Below are 21,397 nucleotides of genomic sequence, written 5' to 3'. Positions count from 1 at the left end.
GCACACTTTAACCAGTTTATGTGAGGATGCAAGATACTTTTAACTTCTGTGCTAAAGATTTCACCTAATAATTCCGACATATTCTCAAATGCTAAGAGGTATAAAAAAGACACAGTCAAAGAGATTAGGAAGAAAAAAATAAGCCTCTGAGACAAATCAAATCAAATGTGGACTTCCAAAAACAAATACTAATGGAACGTTTCTGGTTTATGCTTTTCAGTTAGATTAGAAACATTCCTGCTTGCACAGAGTAAGTGCAGACAAACCTTCCCATTTTGCCAATGCAGGAGAAGAAGAATTAAAACACACATAGTAGGGAAACTTGTTATTCTGTGTTTGTTAGCTTAGGCATACAGGCAAAGGTGAATGTTAACTGTAAAAAGAGAGGTGGATTTTTAAAAGCTTACTACATTACAATAAAGCTTACTATATTACAATATTATCAGTGTTCTGCTAAAAAAATGAGAATATTTATAAGTAGAATTTTTAACTAAACAGTGCTTTTTTTAAATTTAAAGGCCAGCACTTCATGAAATATCAAACATATTCACCGATCCAAACAAAACAAAATTTGAAATTTATAAAAAGGTTTTGGTTAGGTCTCTTTCCAAATCTTCAGTCTCTGTACAATGGTTTCAGTTCTAATACATTTGGAGCTGTTTTCTTCTTCTCAAACAAGTAGTACTGAGGATACAGGGAAACAGCACTGTAATTACAACCAGCAAATAAAATCTGAAACAAAATCTGACACAAGTATATCAGTACATGCAATGACTTAATTCAAATTTTATTTTTAAGTTCTTAGGCCAGTGACTATTCATCCCTGACATCACCTGTGCCTTTTTCATTTTTGTAACTAAGAGTGGTGGCATTTCTTAGAATTACTTGCCTGAAATCACTACTCCAAGCCCCGAAAAAGATGAGGAAAGAAGAACCTTAAAATACGTGTTTTTTCCAAAATGCGGTTCTAACAATCACAATATATTATTTAAAGACCACCCATGCCTAACATAAGACTGATTCTGAACTACAGGAATTTAATCTTTCAAATGTTTCAAGATTTAGTTACATCTGGAAAGTTTCTGGTGTCTACTACGCAAAATACAGGAAATTGAAAGACTGAAATTAACAACATGAGGTTAAAGAATAATTTGTAAGGTTTAATGGCAGATCTTGATGTGAAAATCCAGCATGTGATCTGTGTAACTACTGAAATCATCTTCCCGTCTGTTCCTGCTGTAAGTGTTGATTTCAAAAACTCACTTTGTTTTCATGCTATCAGTTCTAGGTCAACTGAATGTCTATCAGTCTAAAAAAAGTTATTTACTTCGGTAACCTTGCATTTTACCCATCTCACTGCAGAAAGTGGGTGTAATAAACTCACAAAGATTACCTTTGAAGCATATGCAAGGAGATTACAAGCTGAGGTTCGCTAGTAGTCTGAGAACGGATGAGCTTGCTCTTCGTTTGGGCAGAAACTATAGTGCCGTCGGACAAAGAAAACCGATAAACAGGACTGAATGCTAGTCCCTGCCTCAGCACTGCAAGGAAGCAAAATAACAGAATTAATAAGAAACTATGATGCAAGTATCTTATACGCACAAGGTCTGACGTTCTAAATCCATCAACGCTGATACCACAGACGCTGTGTAATTTTTCAGGAAATCAGAAGAAGAATTTTGAAAATAAATAGATGTGATGCATATAAAATAAAGGAGCTCAGCGCAGAGCGATCAAGGAAAAAAAAATTCTAAGAACTGACAATAGTAACAGGACAGATATTGTGAAACACAAAATATTTCAGGAGTGGGTCAGGAAGTGCTTGCTGTCTATCTCCCTTTTCTTCTGCTACGTCTCTAAATCCTTTTGTTGCTCATACATTTTTTCATCTGTATCAGCTAAAACTAGATGTTTAATATAAATGTCTCCAGTTTCTAGATCATCTCTTCTCATTAGTCTCTACCTTCTCCTCCTTATTGCCTGTTTAAATAATCTTGTAACAGTCACTATCACTACTTCTTTAATTTAAAAATTTCATATATCTCTTACATGGGAAGAATTAGAAATAAGAACAGGTGGAATAAGCAATTATTACTTTTTAAAGAAGAAGCAAAAAATTTGTAGCTCAAATAAATTACAAATATAATTACCTAAACTAAAATTGGGCCTCTGCTACCCTTCTCCAGCGTTAGATATGACTACATTTCAGGACTGGAGTTTATTTCACTACACACATTCTGCAGCTGTTGGGTTTCGATGTAAATCTGAACTCCGCCAAATTCAATTCTCTAGCTCCCACAGCTCCCTGTGACATCTCTTTAATTAAAAACTAAAAATAACGTTAGGAAAAATAAAAACTTCAAACATTTCTTATACTGCTTACTCTTTGCCATCAATGAAACAAGGCTAATAATCATTTTCAATTTCTAGTCCAGAAGCTATTACATTGGGAATGTAGATATTGCAGGAGGCAAATAGTCAGCTTCACAAGGTTCCTGTCCATATAATTATTTAGGAGGAAAAATAGGAACGAAAGCACTATAAATAATTTTAATTTCCTATTTTTTCATATAGAGAAATATTCTGTGTTTTTTATTTAATAATATTATCTGATCTTCATTTCATTGCTTGCTTTTTAATTTTTCCTGTCATAATAAAACGACACGGCTTTCCAAGAGTGGCTTTTTAAAAAAGTCTCCTCTACAGAGCTAACAGACCTTTCCCGCTTGCAGTACTGGTTACGATCGCTTTCCTTCCCTGTCCCCCCACTGTTATATATTGTTCTGCAAGGTTTTAAAGTATTATTTAGGCAGTGAGAAAACAGGAAGCACAATTTAAACAACCAGAAGGGCTTTTTCAGAGTAAAAATGTAAAGAAAAACAAAACCCTACCACTCTGAAACAATACAGAGCAAAATTTCACTGTTAGGTATGTCATTGTTTCAGTTTAACCTTTGGGCACCAGAAGGTCCAAAGCTCTTAGCTTTAGCATATACCCCATCAGGAAATTCCAGCGCTCAATGCCAACAGGATACAAGTGAAATCTCTACTTAAATCATTTTCCAAACTAATTCTTTAAGCAAACAAGAATGTTTCCGTATTCCTCTTGAGGAAATGCTATTTTTCTGACTGTGGCCAATAAAAACTTGCCATATATTTTGTACTTTATATTGAGAATTAATGTGAAAGGTTTGCATTTCTTATTGTTTATGAAGCTGATGCTGAAATTTTTTTCCACTGTGACACTCCACGCAGGAGATCTTTCCTTTATTTCCTTCTATTTCCAAACCATAACAAAAGCCTAACGTAAGTAAAAAAAATGCAAGGTATTTTTCAGTCAAACACAAAGACGCTACTGACCAAAATACACTCTGTTTTGCTTCTCCATCCTACAGCGCACGGGAAGGAGACGTTTCAGTCGTTACTCCTCTCTACTGTTGGATCCTTTGGCAGCAAAACAATTCCAGAGCTTCTTGTCACTCTTTGTCTTATCACTTACACTCTTTACTTCTATAAGAAGTAAAGAGCCCCCTCATTCAGACTAATACTACACAGAGCCTTTCCTGCAAAATGGTGCAGCTAAACCCCCAAATATGTATACTTTCATCATTTCAGAAATAGTTTAGAGAGGACCCACTCCAACACCCGCACTAAATGAAGGAGCTGCTAATTTGAGGACTGAAATAACAAGTGGCTGGATGCCATAACAGAAGCTCCTAAATTACCTTCGGCACAGGCAAATGCTTACTGTGAAAATGCTCTCTTAGTCCTTATAATAATTTTAATTGCATACTATATTCTTCAGCTCTACCTGAAATCACAGCCTCAGGTTGTGAACTATTAGCTCTCCTACTGTATATACCCCAAAAGCTGTTATATACAATATTATGGTATTTTTTGTGCCCCGAAGTTCCTAACTAACATGAAGGTTTCATTACACCAGAACATCTTGAAGAACACTTAACTAAAGCTGGATGATTAAAGTTTTTTGTATATTTGGTGGAATCATTGGAGACTCCAATTAAAATTGAGTCTCCAAGACAGCATGCCAGTTGTTGAATGACTATGGTACTATTCCTTATAGGCTAGCTATAAACCTTGGTCTAAAAACATGAGCCCAATCTATGATGCTCTTGCCCTGGGAATGGACTGTTCCACAGTTATTCTCCACTGGGTTTAAAAGAACTTTCACGAGGATTATAGAGTGTTGATCTGTTTTGCAGTTTGGATCTGTGTTATTAGAATTAGCAATGACGGGACCTTAAGAAAAGAAAAATCCCCGTTCTCTACCACAGAAACCTCATGGGGAACCTTTCCGTATGCAGTACTGTCCGACATCTTATTTTCCATAACCTTGATCACGTAGATGTGCTTGTGGTGTATCCTGTAACACTGATCAACTAGATACAGTGCAAATGGTGTAGGCTTCCAGACAACCTGAGCGCTGCATCTTTGGTAAGTCACACTGAGGGTTTCTCACAGCAAATATGACAGTAAAAGCCTATTTCTGAAGAGAAGTGGAATATAGGTCAATGAACTGCAACATGTAAGCTGAGATTCTGAAGAATAATGTGTAGTGAATGGTATCTGGGACAACACTGAAAAGCATTTCTTTCTGTCTTTCTAAAATAATTGCAATGATCTGAAGATTTAAGGCACCCACCAACATGGCACGCTTATAACAAGAAGACTAAGGAGGAAATGGAGAGAATGGTGGAAAATCTCTCTCAAGAGAGCCATCAGTGCATTAGAGAAAATATTTTTAAAAAGGTCAGTAGCCCGTGATTGTTCCACGTAGGTATAATACAAAGAGAACACAACAAACAGATATACATGACAAACAGTTTAAATATAGAGTGTGCTAAAAATATGAAACCTAACCTTCCTGATGATGCCTCTTGGCAAAAGATATTTCTCCCTCATGCTGTGAATGGAACCTTTGAATGCATCTTCTCACCAAATCCTCCCAGCCAGGTTTCATGGCTGCTCGCATGGTACTTGTGTCCAGTGAAGTTATTTTGCCTGATTTTGGATAAAACATTCATTATAGCAATTTACCCTTGGGAGGGGGAGGGGGGCTGGAGGAGCCTTTATTTTCACAATACCTTGTAGATCCTGGCGAGTAGTAAAGCTCTCTGATGAGGGAAGAAGAGGCCTTTCCTTCATTGGAGCTCTTCTTGCAACACAAATCAAGCAAGACTGCAAATCTTAAACAAAAATGTTACTTCAGTAATTTGTATAGAAAAGCAAGAATTCTTTTTTTTCTTCTTCTGCAAATAGAATTCAAAAGTGCAAGTCCTTTGATTCCGTTTGGACCAAATGGAACAGCTTATTGTACCAATAAAAGGAAAGGACAGATAGAAGTGAATGGTTTCAGATCTTCACTATTTCTTACAGCATTGAACATCAGAGGAGAGGTCATTTTGCTTACTTTTTTGGAAGAAAACTTACGCAAGTACTCCACCATGGCCCATAATTATGGATATATGTAGATATAAACATCTGCTTTCACATGTTTATGCAAAAAGCTGCAGCTCAACAGCTCAGAAAATAAGTAATCAAAAACAACATACTGCATGCATGGAGTTCTTCAACACTTACGGTTTTGTACTTTCTAAACCACATCGCTTAAATATGCCCCAAATAGTTACTTTCCCTGAGAAAGCAGCTTCATAGTAAGTTAAGCACTTATCTGAGTGCTTAGAATACAATCTGAGGGTGTTTACCTGCTGAAGTAGTAAATGGTAAAGGAAACGGTGAACCACAATTATCTTCACATTCTGAGAACTCAAAAAAATGCCAATTGAAACTTTCCTCCCAGTCAGCTACATTCTTCTTATAATTACAGTGGTACAAAACCAGGGTATCTCGTTAATGTACCTGGAGTTAACCTCAACTTAAACTATTGTAACTGAACCAATTGGGTGCGTGCTGGTTGTATACACTCATATTCCAAGATGAAAGAAAACCACAGTTACATGAAAAAATTTGTCTATTTTTCAAGATTCAGAAGCCACTTTATCAACTTTGCATCACTATCAACTCCACTGAAATTGCTGCCCTGTAACTACTGCAGAAAGCATGGAAAGAGAAAGTAGCAACATAAATTCAAAGCTTATTAATTACCTTCACCATCCTCCTTGAAGGAATTCGGTTGAGAAACAGCAAAGCACTGCATAGTTTCATATTTCTGATGTGCTTCCTGGTTATCATGGCCTTCTTCAGAATCAGCAAGAGGTTTTACCAGCATCCGACAATTAAAGGTATGGCTATTACGCCTAGGAGTGTCACCAGACCAAGGTCCCCCATTCACTGAGCAAAGCAAAGAGTACAGAGTGAGATAAATCTGGTTGCTGTCATTTCTACTGCTTATCCACAGGAAATTAATCATGGTGTTTTGCAAACTGGTTGAGAAACAAGCTCATTGAACAACACCACCGTATTTTTAATATTACAGCCCAAACCAGCACATAACAAGGCAATTTGTAAAGTTCTTATCATTTAAAAGCTCCACCGTCTAATTTGTTCAGCTACCATGTCCTTTCAAGCAACTTATAATGCCAGTGATAGAAAAGCAGAATGAAAGTCTAAATATTGGTGCATGTAAAAGTGATAGACTACCGTGAAATCCCTACTGGGTAGATCAGATTAACTTATGTGCCTGGAAGAAAAAAGGCAGCACGTAGGATCTGTCCACTGCATTTAGAAGTGATTAACCCAACAGAGACAGTAAGACTATATATAAATTCATGTCCAGATTAGAAACAGAAAGAAAAGGAAGTAATATGCACTGTATAGAAACAGGAAGCAAAGCAATCAGGAATATATTATAACATATACTCAGCTACAACAGGGAAGTTGGGAAGGGATGAGAATGACCTGGGTGCAGTGGTAGATAAAACTAAAACCCTAACACAGTACTTAAGGTAAGTAAAAAAGGAAACAAAATCCTGGGATGCACAAATATAGGTACTGGACATCAGTCAGAGCAAATTAATGTAACAGCACGCAAGGAAATAGCAGGTTATTATTTAAAAATACTCTTCACTGTCCTCTTCAATCATAAAAGGCAACAAAGGTAGTAATTTACGGGTTTTAGCCATTGAAAGGGTTGCATTTTTTTTAAATTCTTGAAGGGTTTATATGTAAAGTCACAAAATTGACATGAATTACATAATATTTTTAAATTGGTGCAAGTAAATGAGAAGTGTCCTATATTCACTTTCTCTCTCTTTTTAGCCCCGCTCCCAAAAAGTTACGACACTAAAACCAGTATCAGTATGAATGTAAAGAGTTGCAGGTAACAAAAACCAGTTTTTAAAAGAGAAGGGTAAATACTGATGAGAATGAAAACAAAAACTAAAATTTTTAGCATAAGGAGTTATCCAATTTTTCATAAAATACCCCCCGCTTCTTGAGCCCTTTTTTAGAATAACCAGCCTAGATAGAGACCTAACAGCGAATTCACATAGCTCATGCTGTCTTGCAAAGGATTCACTCTAAAGAACCATTAAAAATATCAGTTAATACGAGCGACTATCAGTAATTTTAAACAAAGAAGCTAAATTGGAAGAGTGGAAGATGGTTTTGGGAAAAAAAAAAAAGATCATTCATACAGCTTACAGATACATTAATAATAAACAGAGTGAATATGATGAAAACATAATTAGCGGACAGGCATAAACTCAAGTTATTTAAACACTGATTTATGAAACCAACGTTAAATAAGTAGGATATGAGGAAAATGTATATACCTAAAGATTTTGGCAGCAGGATTTTGACAAATTCATTGTGGTCCCCTACATGCAGGATGCTATATATGCTTGTGTTCATCAGCTCTTCTTGGTTGTACCTTAGGTACTGTGTCACATTCTCAGAAACAAACATAACATTACCTTCCAGGTTCACTACAAAGAAGAAGCCATCTAGGGCCTGAGGGGGGAAAAAAACAGATAGAGAAAAAAAAGAGAGAGAGAGAGAAACACAACACCAAACAACCAGATTAACAAAAAGATATCCAGAAAATAAATACTTCCTTCAGAAGATATATTTGAATCTTTCTGCATCCATCCCAGTTCTTACAGTCTTGTCTTTAACAGCAAAGTAAACATTTCATATTGAGGCTCTAAAATTACTTACATCAAATCACTTTAAAATCACGGAAAGACGTACATCTTGCAAAATAATGAAATCCACATATGCAACAAAACAAGAAGAAGAGATTTGCTCCCTATCTGCCTGGAAACATTACACTAGGAAACCTATGCTAGAACCTAGTTCTGTTAAACCTAGAGCCTGTTCACTCCTGTATTTATTTATCCTGAAGTCTAGGGGAAAAAAAAAAATCACAAGATTTGCTGACATAGGCAAAAAAACACTGGAAGAAAGAAAGAGGAATGCTTTCTCTCCACACCCCCACTACGGGTCTTCATCAAAGCGGGGCCCGCGCAGCCAGGAACGCAAGAACCAGGGCGTTAAATGGTGAGAAGGGTAAAAGGAACCTGATGCTGGCAAACAGGTCAGAGCACACAGCGAGCAGGAGGACAGCGAGGTGCATCCCTACTCCCAGGACTATTTTTGTTTTTTACTTGACACCAGTTTAATTCAGTCCATACACGGTCCAGGGAACGGGAACAAGAACTTCCATCTTCTACCTTTACAACTTAGGTCCTTGGTATTCCAAAGCACATACAATTTCTGCAAGGTACTATCTAATTCAGATAATTCTTAAATTATGCCGATTCGTTTCTCCCCTTGTCACTTGTGACAGGGACAGCCTAACTAAAAGATTCTTTCAAAGATATTTGCTGTGCGTTATCTGAAACCTAAGCCAAATATTACATCACTTCTACCTGTTCAGGATAAAATAAAAATTTCAGTATCAGTAAGAGGTTCTCATATATAATACTTTTTTTTCTTACGATGCAAACATGATTGTGCATTTCAGAAATACTTGAGCATCTGACTCTTTATGTTATGTGAGCAGATAAGAGACATATATTTAAACTTAAGCCACCACAGCTTTGAATTTAAGCATTTAAATAAAAATGCAACCCATACAGGCTTCTGCAGCTTTGCCCAGCTTATTCACCTCTTTAAAGGTTGGTGGGAAATCACTAAACCAGCGGCTAGCTCACATTTCAATTTCAAACCAGAACGTGCGACATTGCATCTCTGGTCAGAAACAAATCAGAACAAGAACATGTGGTAACCCATGATTTGTCAGGAATAAAAGCCAGCGGATCCATACTAAACCTGAACGCAGCTCACTTCAGAGCAGTCTAACAAGGGGGAGTTGACACGGCAAATTACACAGGCACGTGGAATTTTTTGGCATGAACAAACTTGCGCACTACACAACTTACGATGGTCCTAACAGGCATTGCTCGAATGCTCAGGCTACAGGTATGTATCCAAAAATGATGCACACTACTCTGAGCAGTTAGCAGAACCAGAAAGCACAAAAGAGAAGGCTGAGGGAGGGATCTTATTTATTTCTGTCTACACCCACTAATGGAAGGACACAGAGAAGCCAGAGCCAGGCTCTGTTCAGAGGTTCACAGGGCAAGGACGAGAGGCAACAGACACAAGTTGCAACACAGGAAATTCCAAGTAGTTGTAAGAAAAAAAAAATTTTTTTTTTCACCATGAAGGTGGTCAAATATGGGAAGAGGTTGCAAAACCTTCATCCTTGGAGATATTCAAAACCCAGCTGGATAAGGCCCTTGTGCATATTTAAGTAGATATGCATAAGTATATGTTTTCCCTGACTGCCTCTAAATTAAGATAACCTAGGTCCTCTTTCTCCTGTTCACTGTTACAGTTTCTAATCATCTCTGACTTTGTTTTTTTCATTGCCTTCTCTTTGTTTCTGGCCATTCTTGGTTCTTCCTATGAATTCATTTTCCTTAGAGAGCTTCCCTCTTTCAGTGTGCTTTTCACAACATTTTTCTGCTTGCTAGTATTTAAACTAATAGTGATTTACAAGGTTTAATTAATTGAGGCTCTAATACTATCTCCCATCAGCATCTCTGCTATGGATTAGTGTCTTAGACTGCATTTCACCACTGCTTGAAGCCAATCTAAATGTGATCTCTTTGGGTTAGCCCTCTCCTACACTGCGACAGTTCCCTGTACTAACAGTAGCATGTCTGCAGATACAAAGGGCTGGACTAGGGAACTGAAAACTAAGAAAAAAATAAGATTTTAGCTACATTAGTTCTCTGAACTGGCCCACCACGAAGTGACGTGGCTTTTAGAGCTGCTACAAAGGTACACGTTTGGCTAAGCCATTCTATCTGGTAGCAGTCCAAGCCTACATCAGTTCGAAGAAAAGCCATAGCAAATGTTTATCCGAGTCCGAAGAAGAAAATTTTCAAAGGCAGAGACGGAAAGCAAAAAATTATTGGAGTTACTGGCATTCCACAATCATTTTGCTGCAGTTTTCCCTGCTGCAGCAACTTCTTTGGCAAGTAAGTGCTCTATGCCGTCCTCTCACAACTATTTCCTGAGCTGACCACAGCAGTGGCCATCTAAGCCCACACTGTGGCTGGAAGAGGAACATGCCTTATATGTCATATTCCCGTTTCTTTCCAGTCAAAACACAAAAATCAGAATAAATCAATCTTTTAGGAAAGCAGCAGGCTTTCAAGCAAGTTTATGCACCAAGCCACTTAAATCTTTTAGAAGCTTCCACTTTTGCACTAATTTCTTAATTCCGTTCCCAGATGTATACCACTATAATTAACAACGAGAACAATAATGAATGCCAGCACACCTTTCTTCAGAGCTACGGGTACAACAGGGGAACGAATATTAGACAACATGCAGGGAGAGAAAACAAGACAGCAGATAACACTGATGATGTGTTGGAGCAGAAAATAAAGTTGTATTCTTTGAGCTGTTTCAGCTCTATTTTCTCACTCTCTTCATATCTACTTTTCTGCCTTAACCAAGAAACACGTTAAAATATTCCTCAGAGGCAGCTATAGGATGAATTCTACTCACTTTCTTCAACCAGAAACACCCACTAGCCTGAGGATTCTTCAGTTGCAGTCTTTAACAGAAAATTATATTCCTAAACCAAATCAACTAGTAAACTGTTAAACTGTTCATCACCTTTGCCATTTTTATTATCATTTGGCAAAGGAAAAAGAGTAAGTTTTTGAAGAGGGTGTGTAAAGGCGTTTGTAAAGATGAAGTAACTTAATTTTCTTAAGGAGATAAAGACACAGAGAAAGTATCTGTAGTCTTCCCACAGCAAATATCTAGCAACTTTCAGTCCTTTTCAGTTTCTTGTGGCAAACAGATCACAGTTTATTAATTTCGCCCCACATTTTTTCATTGTTAATAACAAAATGATTTTAGTGTAAAGGAAAAATAAATTAAATGGAATAATCTAACAGAAGGGTGATTTTACATGTCATGTTTGGTACGATACCTAATCATGTAAGATAAGCTATGAAAAAAAACTTATTTTCCCCATGATTAAAACAGATCCTTACAGTTAAATTAATAGGAACTTGAAGATAAATTTTAACGTAGCAATGTAAGAGATGGAAGGTTTAACCTTGTTTGATAGCAAATACAACATTCAATTCAGTGAGCATGTATAATAAATATTAAATTGAACCCATTCGTTTTTTACCCCAGCTTTTCAAAGGAGAACGTTTCCACTCCAACCTGTTTAATCTTCCTAATATGGTTTTGGAAGCCTTTATTTCATATGTAGTACAGAAAAGTATGTTTTCTTCTAACAAATCATGAAAAATAATGCAAATACTTAAAACTGATGTCGCATGTGCCTTACTCATGCAACATTCAGAAATGACAGAATAATTAAACATCTGCCAAAGTTGGTTCCTTTAGCTAGATTCAGAGTTTTATGTTTTATTTTATCTAAACTAATATTTATTCTTCCTTCCAGATAAAGCCGACAGTCAGAACGAGAATCAGCAGTTTGCAAGCGAGCTTAAGCAGATGAAGCAGTAGTGCCAAAGGATAGTAGCACATGACATTACGATCCCAGATAACATACTGACACAACATCATTATTAATACATTTAGAAGCTAGGCTTTAACCATGCAACCTCGTCTCATATCAAAACAGCAGCGCTAAAAGTCTGGCAGAAATCTTCGCTAAACTAACTGAAATACCTATCTTGTAAGGCTCTCCCAGATCACTTTCATACTCTAGAGAGAAAAGAGTCATGCTGTAAATGCTGAAACGGTAAATCGTTAAAACTGCATAGCAATGACATGCAATTTCAGAGGAAGTATTATTCATGTGTACACTACTGTATCTGTAAGTCAATGTTTAAGTACAACAGGTCTTCCAATCCGTCACGGTTTAGAATGAATACAAGATGCACGCACAGACACCCCGAACTATAGGAGACTGCTACCAAGTGAAGCACTTAAGCTGTCTGCAAAATAAAGCAGTCAAATTCTCTCTCCCTCCCACCCCCAAGTTAGGGAGCGTTTCCTCACTGAACCCAACGGAAACATGCTACCTGCTCATAAATGCCATAATGCTAAACAGCCACGATGGCTTCTCTCTCTTGCCCGTTCTTTTAGAGCACGCTCCAACTGCCCTCCTTCATTTCATTACACTGTTCACCATCTAGGGGGAGCAGAATTGGCTTAAATAAAAAGGAAATTTATGTTCTTCACCTCAAGCATCATTGGTCCAAGCGCGTCCTTGTCAATGACACTCTGACCTGTGGATGATACATCTGCTTTTTGCACTTCATCTTCATTAGTTGCTGCTGCTTTTTCTGCAAGAAAGAGAACTATGCATTATGACAAAGCGGTGCCAGTTAAATGATACAGTAAGAGTCCACAGTGTATAGTGACTAGCTGTTAAGCAGTGACAGTGCAACAATACTGAAAATGAGATTAAATAATCTTCCATAATTATTCAACAAAAGCATAGCCAGTATATTTGCTTTTCAGTTCTGCAGTTTCATGACACAGATTAAATCATTTCAGCTGTTTCTCTGCTAGATATTTTACTAGATCAGAGGACACGATACCTAGCAAAAGACAAGGACTCCTTATGAAGGTGCAGTGAGTAACAGTCAGGATCAAGGTGTTTTAAAAGACAGATCTAAAACAGTAAGCAAAGCTCATGGCTGCACAACTTTTCCATGATTGCTATATTTAGAAGGAAAAATGCAAGTCTGCAATCTACTGTTTCATTACTGTGAAACAGCAGGCTCATTTCTGTTCCCATGCCTCCACCCACATTTTTACTATCACATAATCTTCATGCTGTCCTATTTACCAGTGTTACTAAAATACACACAATTTCAAGTGCTTTAATTGAAAAATTGCAAGGAAGAAAACAATGATTTAAGGCTTCTGGAGTATAACACCACAATATGTGACATACCGTATCACAAATCACACTTAACTCCAAATGTAAGCAATATTCATACATACCAGAACATTCAAACCAAGAGGGTTTATAAGTCATATCAAGTAATGAACTGTATTCATTTTTTTATTCCAAGAACAATATCAGTGTTTAAGGGACAAGTAATTAAAATACTATACAAAATACATTCTTTCATTTTAAGTTAATAAAATACAAGAGTAATTTTTTGTTGTTAGTTCTGTTCTCAAAACAACATTCTTTTATTATTTTTCAAGTACTTATGTAAAAGGGCTATACTGCAATCCAGAACTTTAAAAATCATTAAAGCTTTTATTTTAAATATTATGCAATAAGTTATGTGAATAAACAGAAAAGCACACTGAACTTATGATACTCAACAAGAACTTATGCCTTCTACAACAGTAAACCAAAAGACCACTCATTGTGGGAATTACTGAATGTATCAAGATGGACCCAACGGCCTTTGCACAATCCCCTTTAGTGAAAACTAAAGCATCGGTCAGATAAATTACAATGTATCCAAGTGGACAGTAGTCTCCACTATCTGTAGACATGCAAGATTGCAGCCAAAGTTCCTCTGAACTCTTTGCTGGGCAGAGGTTATGAGGTCAGTGCACAGAGACAGTGCTTAGGCATCAAGTAAAGGAACCGTTTCCCAGAAACCTTGGATGTCCTCATATCAGTATCACCTGCTGGCAATAAAGCTTTGGTCACTTCGACCGCCTCACTCTAGACTTCTGTGGTTTCACGCTTTCATGAAAAAAGTGTTAGGAAAATCCTGTCTAGCTTCTTGTGGTACATTCATACACAGTGTGACACCACTGTGAGTAATGATGAAATAAAACTGTTCTGAAGATGTTATTCAGACTAATAGAATAATTTAAAATCACTTAAGATTAGAATAATCTGCTTGAAATAAATACACCAGAGAAAAATATAAACTCTTCCTCCGGCACTTAAACTCACCAGTATACTATTAAATAATTCTGGCTTGAGCTGGGGACTGCAGAAGGCCTTTTTTGTGAAAGGTAGAGATTAGGTGGGGGAGGAAAAAAAAGATCAAGCAGTCCTTCACATGCTACAGCATAGAAGAGCTGATGCCACACGATGATACGATACTGAAAACATATTCTAAAAATTCTAAAAGAATTCTAAAAGATCCTAAAAATAGCATTGAGCTTTTAATAAAGTCTGCAATGCTATTCGTTTCCCATCTGTTCCTAATATCATAAAGCGATCCCTGCTTTCACACTGCAAAATATTACAATAGAAGAGCTTACATCTTTTTGGATACTATCTTCCTGCTTTCATATCATCGCTGCTTTAGCCATTTATACCATCTTGAATACCAGAGGATATGGGATTATACTCCATGCACTAGAAAGGAGGGACTGCAGATACTGTACAGCCATGGTTCGATGTTCTACACTGTGTGCAAACACATTCAATAGATGGGTATTTTCCCGGTTTAATGGATTTACAAAGAAAACTTTTACCAATTGTTTTTCACATAGTACTAAACACTTTTTGAAGATTTTTTTTTTTGACTGTTACAACTAGAAAGTTCAGCCAAATCATCATTAACATATACATATAAACACTACTCAACAAGAAGAAAAGTTTTATGCAAAGAAAAAGAAGGAAATTTTTAATGACTATACTGGTAATTAACATGGAAACTGCAATACCATGTCAGACCAAAGATCTGTCAAGCCTTATATCCAGTCTCTGAAAGTGGCTGCTTTCCCTGCCGCTTCCCTGTTTCTCCATTTTGATCCTTTGATCCCTAACCACCTCCCTTTATGCCACTAGCTTTCCATCACAACCATTTGACATCTCTGTTTCCTTTTCCCTTAACCACCTCCTTCTAGGGCTCAACCCTAAAGGACCAACAAAAACATTGCTTGCTTAAGAAAAAGGTACAACAAACAGAGAAAATACGAAAATTATACATGGATAAACATTGCCTACCTATCTCTGTCACTGATGAAGACAACATACACTACACTATGCATGACACTTGTTTAGCCATTCTAAAAAGCGTTATAAATCACAAGTGCTCCCAAATCGTGGACTTCGTAATTGGATCTGTAAAATAACTGTGTAAGAAGGTAAGTGGTCAGAGAGCTTAAAACTGGCTACACAGTCAGGTCACAGTTCCCTGTGCATCTATTTAAGCAGCATTGTATAGGAAGCCACGGCCTCAGACAGCCTCACAAAAGTAGGACCAGAAGCTGCTCATGGTCATGTCATGAGCTGCAGCCACCAATAACGTTCAATTATGCAGCAAGTTATCCGTTTTTGACTGAGCTACAAAGCCCACCTTGAAGAGTCGGAAAAGCAAGAGCAAGCACTGTCAGCAGTGTTGGCCTAACAGAGAGGCACAGGGAAGGTCTCGAAATGCAAGTCTTTTCTTCAGCAATACAGTCATGGGGCTAACTGAGAACAACAATTTGTTGTAGAAAGGTTGGGAGGAAAAAACAAAACAAAACTGTTGCATGAGTTCTAGTGATGACAACACTCACAGTTATATCACAAGTCTTTTGTGTTTTTCTTACAGTTCCAGCTTCTGGAGTTGAGTAATGTTGTGAAAATGTCAAGTTGACTTTTCCTTTTTTTCCTACCCCTATCTTTTTTAAGTTCACTAGGGGTCCTACACACACATGAAAAGAACAGAGAGTTTATTATTTCTAAACTAGATTAATGATTTTTGAATGTTAGGGGTTAAGAAAATAGCTGCAGAAGCCCAACCTTGCAAATCCTCTCATAAGTCTTTTTTTTTTTTTTCCTTCCAGTTTCATGGGAATTGATGGTATTACACTGTGACTAACCACAGTCGTGTTTTTTTTCCACTGGAGCCACATAACGTGGAGAGCAGGAGCTGGCTGCCTGATCTTGCACCATCCGGCCGTGCTGTCTCCTAGAACAACTATGACACTGTTCAAACGGGAAACATGGGGAAAATGTTACAAGGCAGCTTGCAAGCAAGGCAGAAAAAACAGAACAGAGACTTAGTACGGAAAGAAATACAGCCTTATGGTAGTTCAGGAAGTGACAGGAGGAGAAAGGAGCTTCCCATCGCTTCACCTCTGTGAAAGGGTTTCTCTGCTGGAGGTTAAGCTTCGCCGTCTACCCTGAGTGTTTCAACAGCGAGGGAGCATAAATTAGAACCTGGGCCTATCCTTACGAACGTGGCTACCAGGGATCAAGTGCATTTTATCTAAATTAAAGTGGAATAAACTTCAATGCACATGAAATAATTGTTAGGTCTGCTCAACCAAGAGTTTCGCCTAGAGCTAAATAAATAAATAAATAAATAAATAAATAAAATAGGAGTACTCCTAAGAGAGGTACAAAGAACACGTGCATCCAAACATGTAGCATTTGAGTGATGTGTGTAATTTACGTTTTCAGCTGTGGATACGTTTACACTTGTATAAACGGCAATACTCTAACATACATACTAATATTTTCAATTGGGCACTTTCCTAGTGACCGTAAACTCTATCTACTTTCCTATATTGATATATAGAAGTCCGGCAAAAACCCACAGACGTTTTCTGGCAAATTCATCAGTGGGAAAGAGTCGAGATTTATTTGAAGCTCATTCCAGCTTCTGAAGGCAAACCTTTGCGAAATCACACTGGATTAACAAGAATTCCTAAATCAGAGGAATTTTTGCCAAAGACAATAATTTGAAGTCTCTTGCTATGTTTCAACTTCGAAAACCGTTCTAAATCTCTATCACTCTGCCACCTCACAACTCAAACACGGTGGTTCTCTTTAGACAGCTGACAGAAGAATCAAAAGTGAAAACGACTGGCGTCTTGTTTTCTCTGCCCTAGTTAAAACACCACGTTCCTACAGGTGTACAGTCGCGACCAGAGGAGAAATTCTGAAAGATCTCTTTGTCTTTTTCCGTGCTTTACTTCTGCTTCCTTCATGAAACTGGTTAGAGAAACAATCCCCCCTTGATCCTTCCTGAAAAATCAGAATCCAGTACAAATTAATGAGATTTCTGCTTGCAAAATAAAGAAGAAAACCTTAGCCTCTTTTGGGACTGTGAAAAGATGAGGCATACTCCGAAAGAGAAGATTTGCATTACGTATGATCCTTTGCAGGAGAAGAGCAACAAAAAGAAAAAGCAGGCGAAATATTAGACAGAGCAGTTAGCAGTGTGTCTAAAAACTGTTGAGGGAGAAGGACAATAGAAGGAAAAAAAAGGGTAATGGGAGAAACGACTATATAATCCAGTACTACTTGAAACAGGTTTTCTCAGACGCCTCGTATAATTCATAGGCTTTGTTAATTTTCTGGAGTCACTACTGAAATGTCACAGCCATCTAAAATCGTATATGCTCACAGACCAAAAATTTAAGCAAAGACACTTATAATAAGGGATACTATAAAGTTTAGCTCTGCACACAAAAAAGCGGTATGATTCAAGAAAGACCCTTATAATATATAACAATAACAGCAACATCACTTGAAAGTAACTGTAAATGCTATATGTTTAAACATGCATTTGCATTATACAGTGCAACTACCTTGAAAATAACTCATCTTCTCCGTTTTCTGTATGCATTAGAGGACTACTTTGTCTTGACTTCCTATCTGCGAATGAATTTACCCTGTGTAGTCCTGCTGATCTCTCCTAACTTACTGTGTAACAGGAAAATGCAAACAAACAAACAAGACAATAGTGAAAGTATATAATTAGCCAAAGACAGGGACAGATGTGATATCAGAAGCTAATGTTAACATTTAATAGAAAGACTAATAGCTAAACTCCTACATTTTAGCATATTACCAATATGCAATTATTAGCATATGAGCAATATTTAGATATTACCCTTTTAAATATTAGATTTAATAACATGTGCGTATGACTTGCTAAATGATGATGTTGCCTGCAGCCGTGGACAGAAAGCTATTACCATGAACAGGGCCACACAAAAAGTACCTTCAAATGCATTAACCTGAGAAAATAAAAAGCAAGACAAAAGAAAAAAAACAGCCAAAAAAAAAGCTTGCGTTTGGTAACGTGAGTGGTTTTGGATCACAACACAGAAAACGCCACATATGATGAAGCAAAGCAGTGAAGAACGTCTAAGTTATTTTGATGCTTGGTTAACCACAAGGAAAAGAGTTTTATCTTGCAGTTGCATAATTCGAAGCCCGAGAAGCCAGGGCTCAACTGCAACCCGATATCCATACGCACATTTGTTAACCGGGCCCCGCTGCCTCAACACAGGTTGGGTTTTCTCCCTGAAACCAGCTAATTTTTCAAAAGATCAATGTCTAAGAAAGAGTAACTACCTCGGTAACCAGTTTTAAGACCAGCTTCCCCCACCGCTATGAGCGAGGTCAGCCAATGTTTTAGGGAAGGGAGGTGGTTGCGGTGCGCTTAGGTAGTGAGGCTGCTGCATCGTCACGCCGAGCAAGGGCGCCGTTAGGCTCTTGAGCACGTTTTTCACTCCGGAACTACAGATCGAGTCTTATAGGAAAAACTACGCAACATCTCAGGAAGGTTTCAGGAGGTAAAACAAGGGAGAATTATGCATCTGCACCGAACTAAAATTAGAAAAGCTGCCATATGGCTCTGCGAAGCCAGCAGCACGTTCTTATTCATTAGGAAGCATTCTGCTAACATAAAAACACAAGGCCTTCCTGTGCTCTCCAAATGTGTTTATCTTCTCAACATTAACGCACGATATATCACCAGGCTGCTGAAATCTCCTGCAGTGCATATTAAAAAAGCACAGCTGCACTTTTTCCAGGCACGTTTAATCGGCGCGAGCCGGCGGAGAGCAAGGCGCTGCCCAGCTCCCCCGCCGCAAGGAGGCCCGGCTCCCGCCCGAGCCGGTCAGGCACCAACGCTCCAATAGCTAAGGGACCCCGCGGATTAAGCTGAAAGACACCTGAAAGCGGTAAGCTTTAATATTCACGCAAGGGGAATAGCACTTTCTAACGCTGTACGGGCTGCTTCTCAGTATTCGCAGCTGGAACGTGGCGCAACTGCTCCCCCGTCCCGCGGATACCTGCCCCACCTTCCCTAAGCAGAGAGGCATCAATACGGTATTAACGCTACAAAAAGCTTCGCAGCCGCACAAAAGCACCAAATATAGCCAAACACCTTTTCAAGCCACGGGTGATGCCTGATCTCAAAAAATTCAGCAACAGCAGCCAATGTTTAAAATCTGCACAAATTCTGAAGTGAAGTTAGCACTTACAAAACCCTCCTGGGCTTCGGAATAGAAACAAACTGAATTAATAATACACACAATTAACAATAGTTTTCTTTCTCTTAATTCTATTCTTTTGACGTTTCTCCATCATTCCGCTTTGTCCAAGTCAGTGTTTTTTTCACCCTGTACAACTTCTTTTGAAAGCGCTGCCCGGGAAATACTCTCCCCCAACTCAGGGGGAAACCGGAAGAGAATAAGGCCATCAAGAACAAAAATCATGAAATTCAATTTTTCAAGAAGAAAAATTAACTCCTGGACAGAAAGAGCTCAGTATCTCCATATGTATTTTTGCATAGTATGCATTTTAATACCTTTTCCTCAATTTCTTCTCTCCCCACTCTCATTTTGCCTCTTTTTTGCGTCATGATATCTGTGATCCCTGTTTTTTTATTTTTTTTGTTCATAATTATGAAAAGTAGCAGTCTCTCTCTTGAGCCTCAGCTTTTAATTTAAAAAAGGAAAAAATGCTTTCTGCAATTGCAGCAATTATCTTGCAAGTGAAACTTCATCCCAAGTGTACGTAAAAGGCGGGCGTGATTTACCAGGGAAGAAGGAAAGGCAACTGCAAAACTGCCTCCCTCCTTCCACCCACAAGTGAGCACCCAAACACACGGTCAGTCGGGGGTAAAGGGCTGCCACGCTGCTAGTACTGGACTCTGCTGGGGTCAGGGCTGAGTCTGGCCCTCTCTAAATACACTTAAATAGCGTCTCTACAGATTCCTAAGTCTTGGATTTAATGGCAACTAAAAGTGACAAAATTATTGACAGGAATAACATTTTTTGCAGAAAAATTCTTTAATGCAGTCACAGGGATTACTCAAACCTAGGATGGCCTCGTGATGTCTCTTGTTTCTATTACACACTGCTAGGATTGAGAACTGAAGTAAATCCCAGAATTACAGCCCGTTTCCTGGTGACTGAAAAGGAGCTGAAGAACAAGTGTGGCCTAACCAGGACCCCGAGTCCTCAGTGACTTGATCCATCCCAACACGCAGTAAAATGCAAAACAACAAAGCAAGCAAAATAACTTCCCTGCTGAGATTACTTCTAATATTTTTATTTATCAGTAAAGACACAGTAGGACAACTAGCATCTCGTTATTTAAGTGACATCTAAACCAAGACTTAAAATAACCCTGGATCCAGAAATCATTTCTCACCCAATGCCTCATTGTAAACAGTGGAGTGACTTCAAACTAGCACTTTGCGACCCCAGAGTTGTTTATCATAAAGATCTCTTGAACTTGGAATTAAGTTTCCATCACAACCTTCATCTGTTGACCCCCTGGACATGTTGCAGCACTGATCTTTTCCCCCAGGTTTTGCAAAGTAGTAGAAAGGTATAAGAAGATGTTATTTTGCTACTGCAGAATTTTTAGATTGCTCTGAGTTTATTAAAATGTTTGAGGTTACTCAGTGTATGCTTTTAAACGAAATGAAAGGATGTGTTTAATTTGCAAATCAACACATCATCTGTGTGTGTGTGTGTGTTCACATGCACGCTCACGCATGCATAAATCTACATTCTTTCTCTTTTCTCCAGAAAAGGCCACTAACCTTAGCTTTACACTGTCTATTGCCCGTCTAGAGAAAGAGCATTAATAAATGAATCATCAAAGATGCTGCCTGCCTGGATGACTTCCCTATCAAAAGGCCAAAATCCAGAACAGTGCCGAGAGTTTCTAACTTTCACAGGCTTAATATGCTGTTCTAAATGCTGTTATTTTTTGTATTTGCACTTCCCCGGAAAGT

The 21,397-nt window shown here is 38.1% G+C and overlaps 1 protein-coding gene across 1 annotated transcript in view; it reads right to left on the bottom strand.

Annotated features, from left to right (window-relative positions):
- NCOA2 (nuclear receptor coactivator 2) overlaps positions 1 to 21,397 on the bottom strand; it is a 195,993-nt gene that overhangs the window by 43,635 nt on the left and 130,961 nt on the right. The window contains 9 exon segments of the mRNA XM_068932536.1: positions 1,394 to 1,541; positions 4,881 to 4,898; positions 4,901 to 4,954; positions 4,957 to 5,021; positions 5,105 to 5,184; positions 5,187 to 5,206; positions 6,126 to 6,311; positions 7,754 to 7,931; positions 12,672 to 12,775. Of these exon segments, the coding sequence (XP_068788637.1) occupies positions 1,394 to 1,541; positions 4,881 to 4,898; positions 4,901 to 4,954; positions 4,957 to 5,021; positions 5,105 to 5,184; positions 5,187 to 5,206; positions 6,126 to 6,311; positions 7,754 to 7,931; positions 12,672 to 12,775 (853 nt within the window).

Source organism: Struthio camelus, chromosome 2 (genome assembly GCF_040807025.1).
Source record: "Struthio camelus isolate bStrCam1 chromosome 2, bStrCam1.hap1, whole genome shotgun sequence".
NCBI classification, from domain to species: Eukaryota; Metazoa; Chordata; class Aves; order Struthioniformes; family Struthionidae; genus Struthio; species Struthio camelus.
The sequence above is the reverse complement of the archived record's forward strand: the minus strand, read 5'-3'. Positions and strand labels throughout refer to the sequence as shown.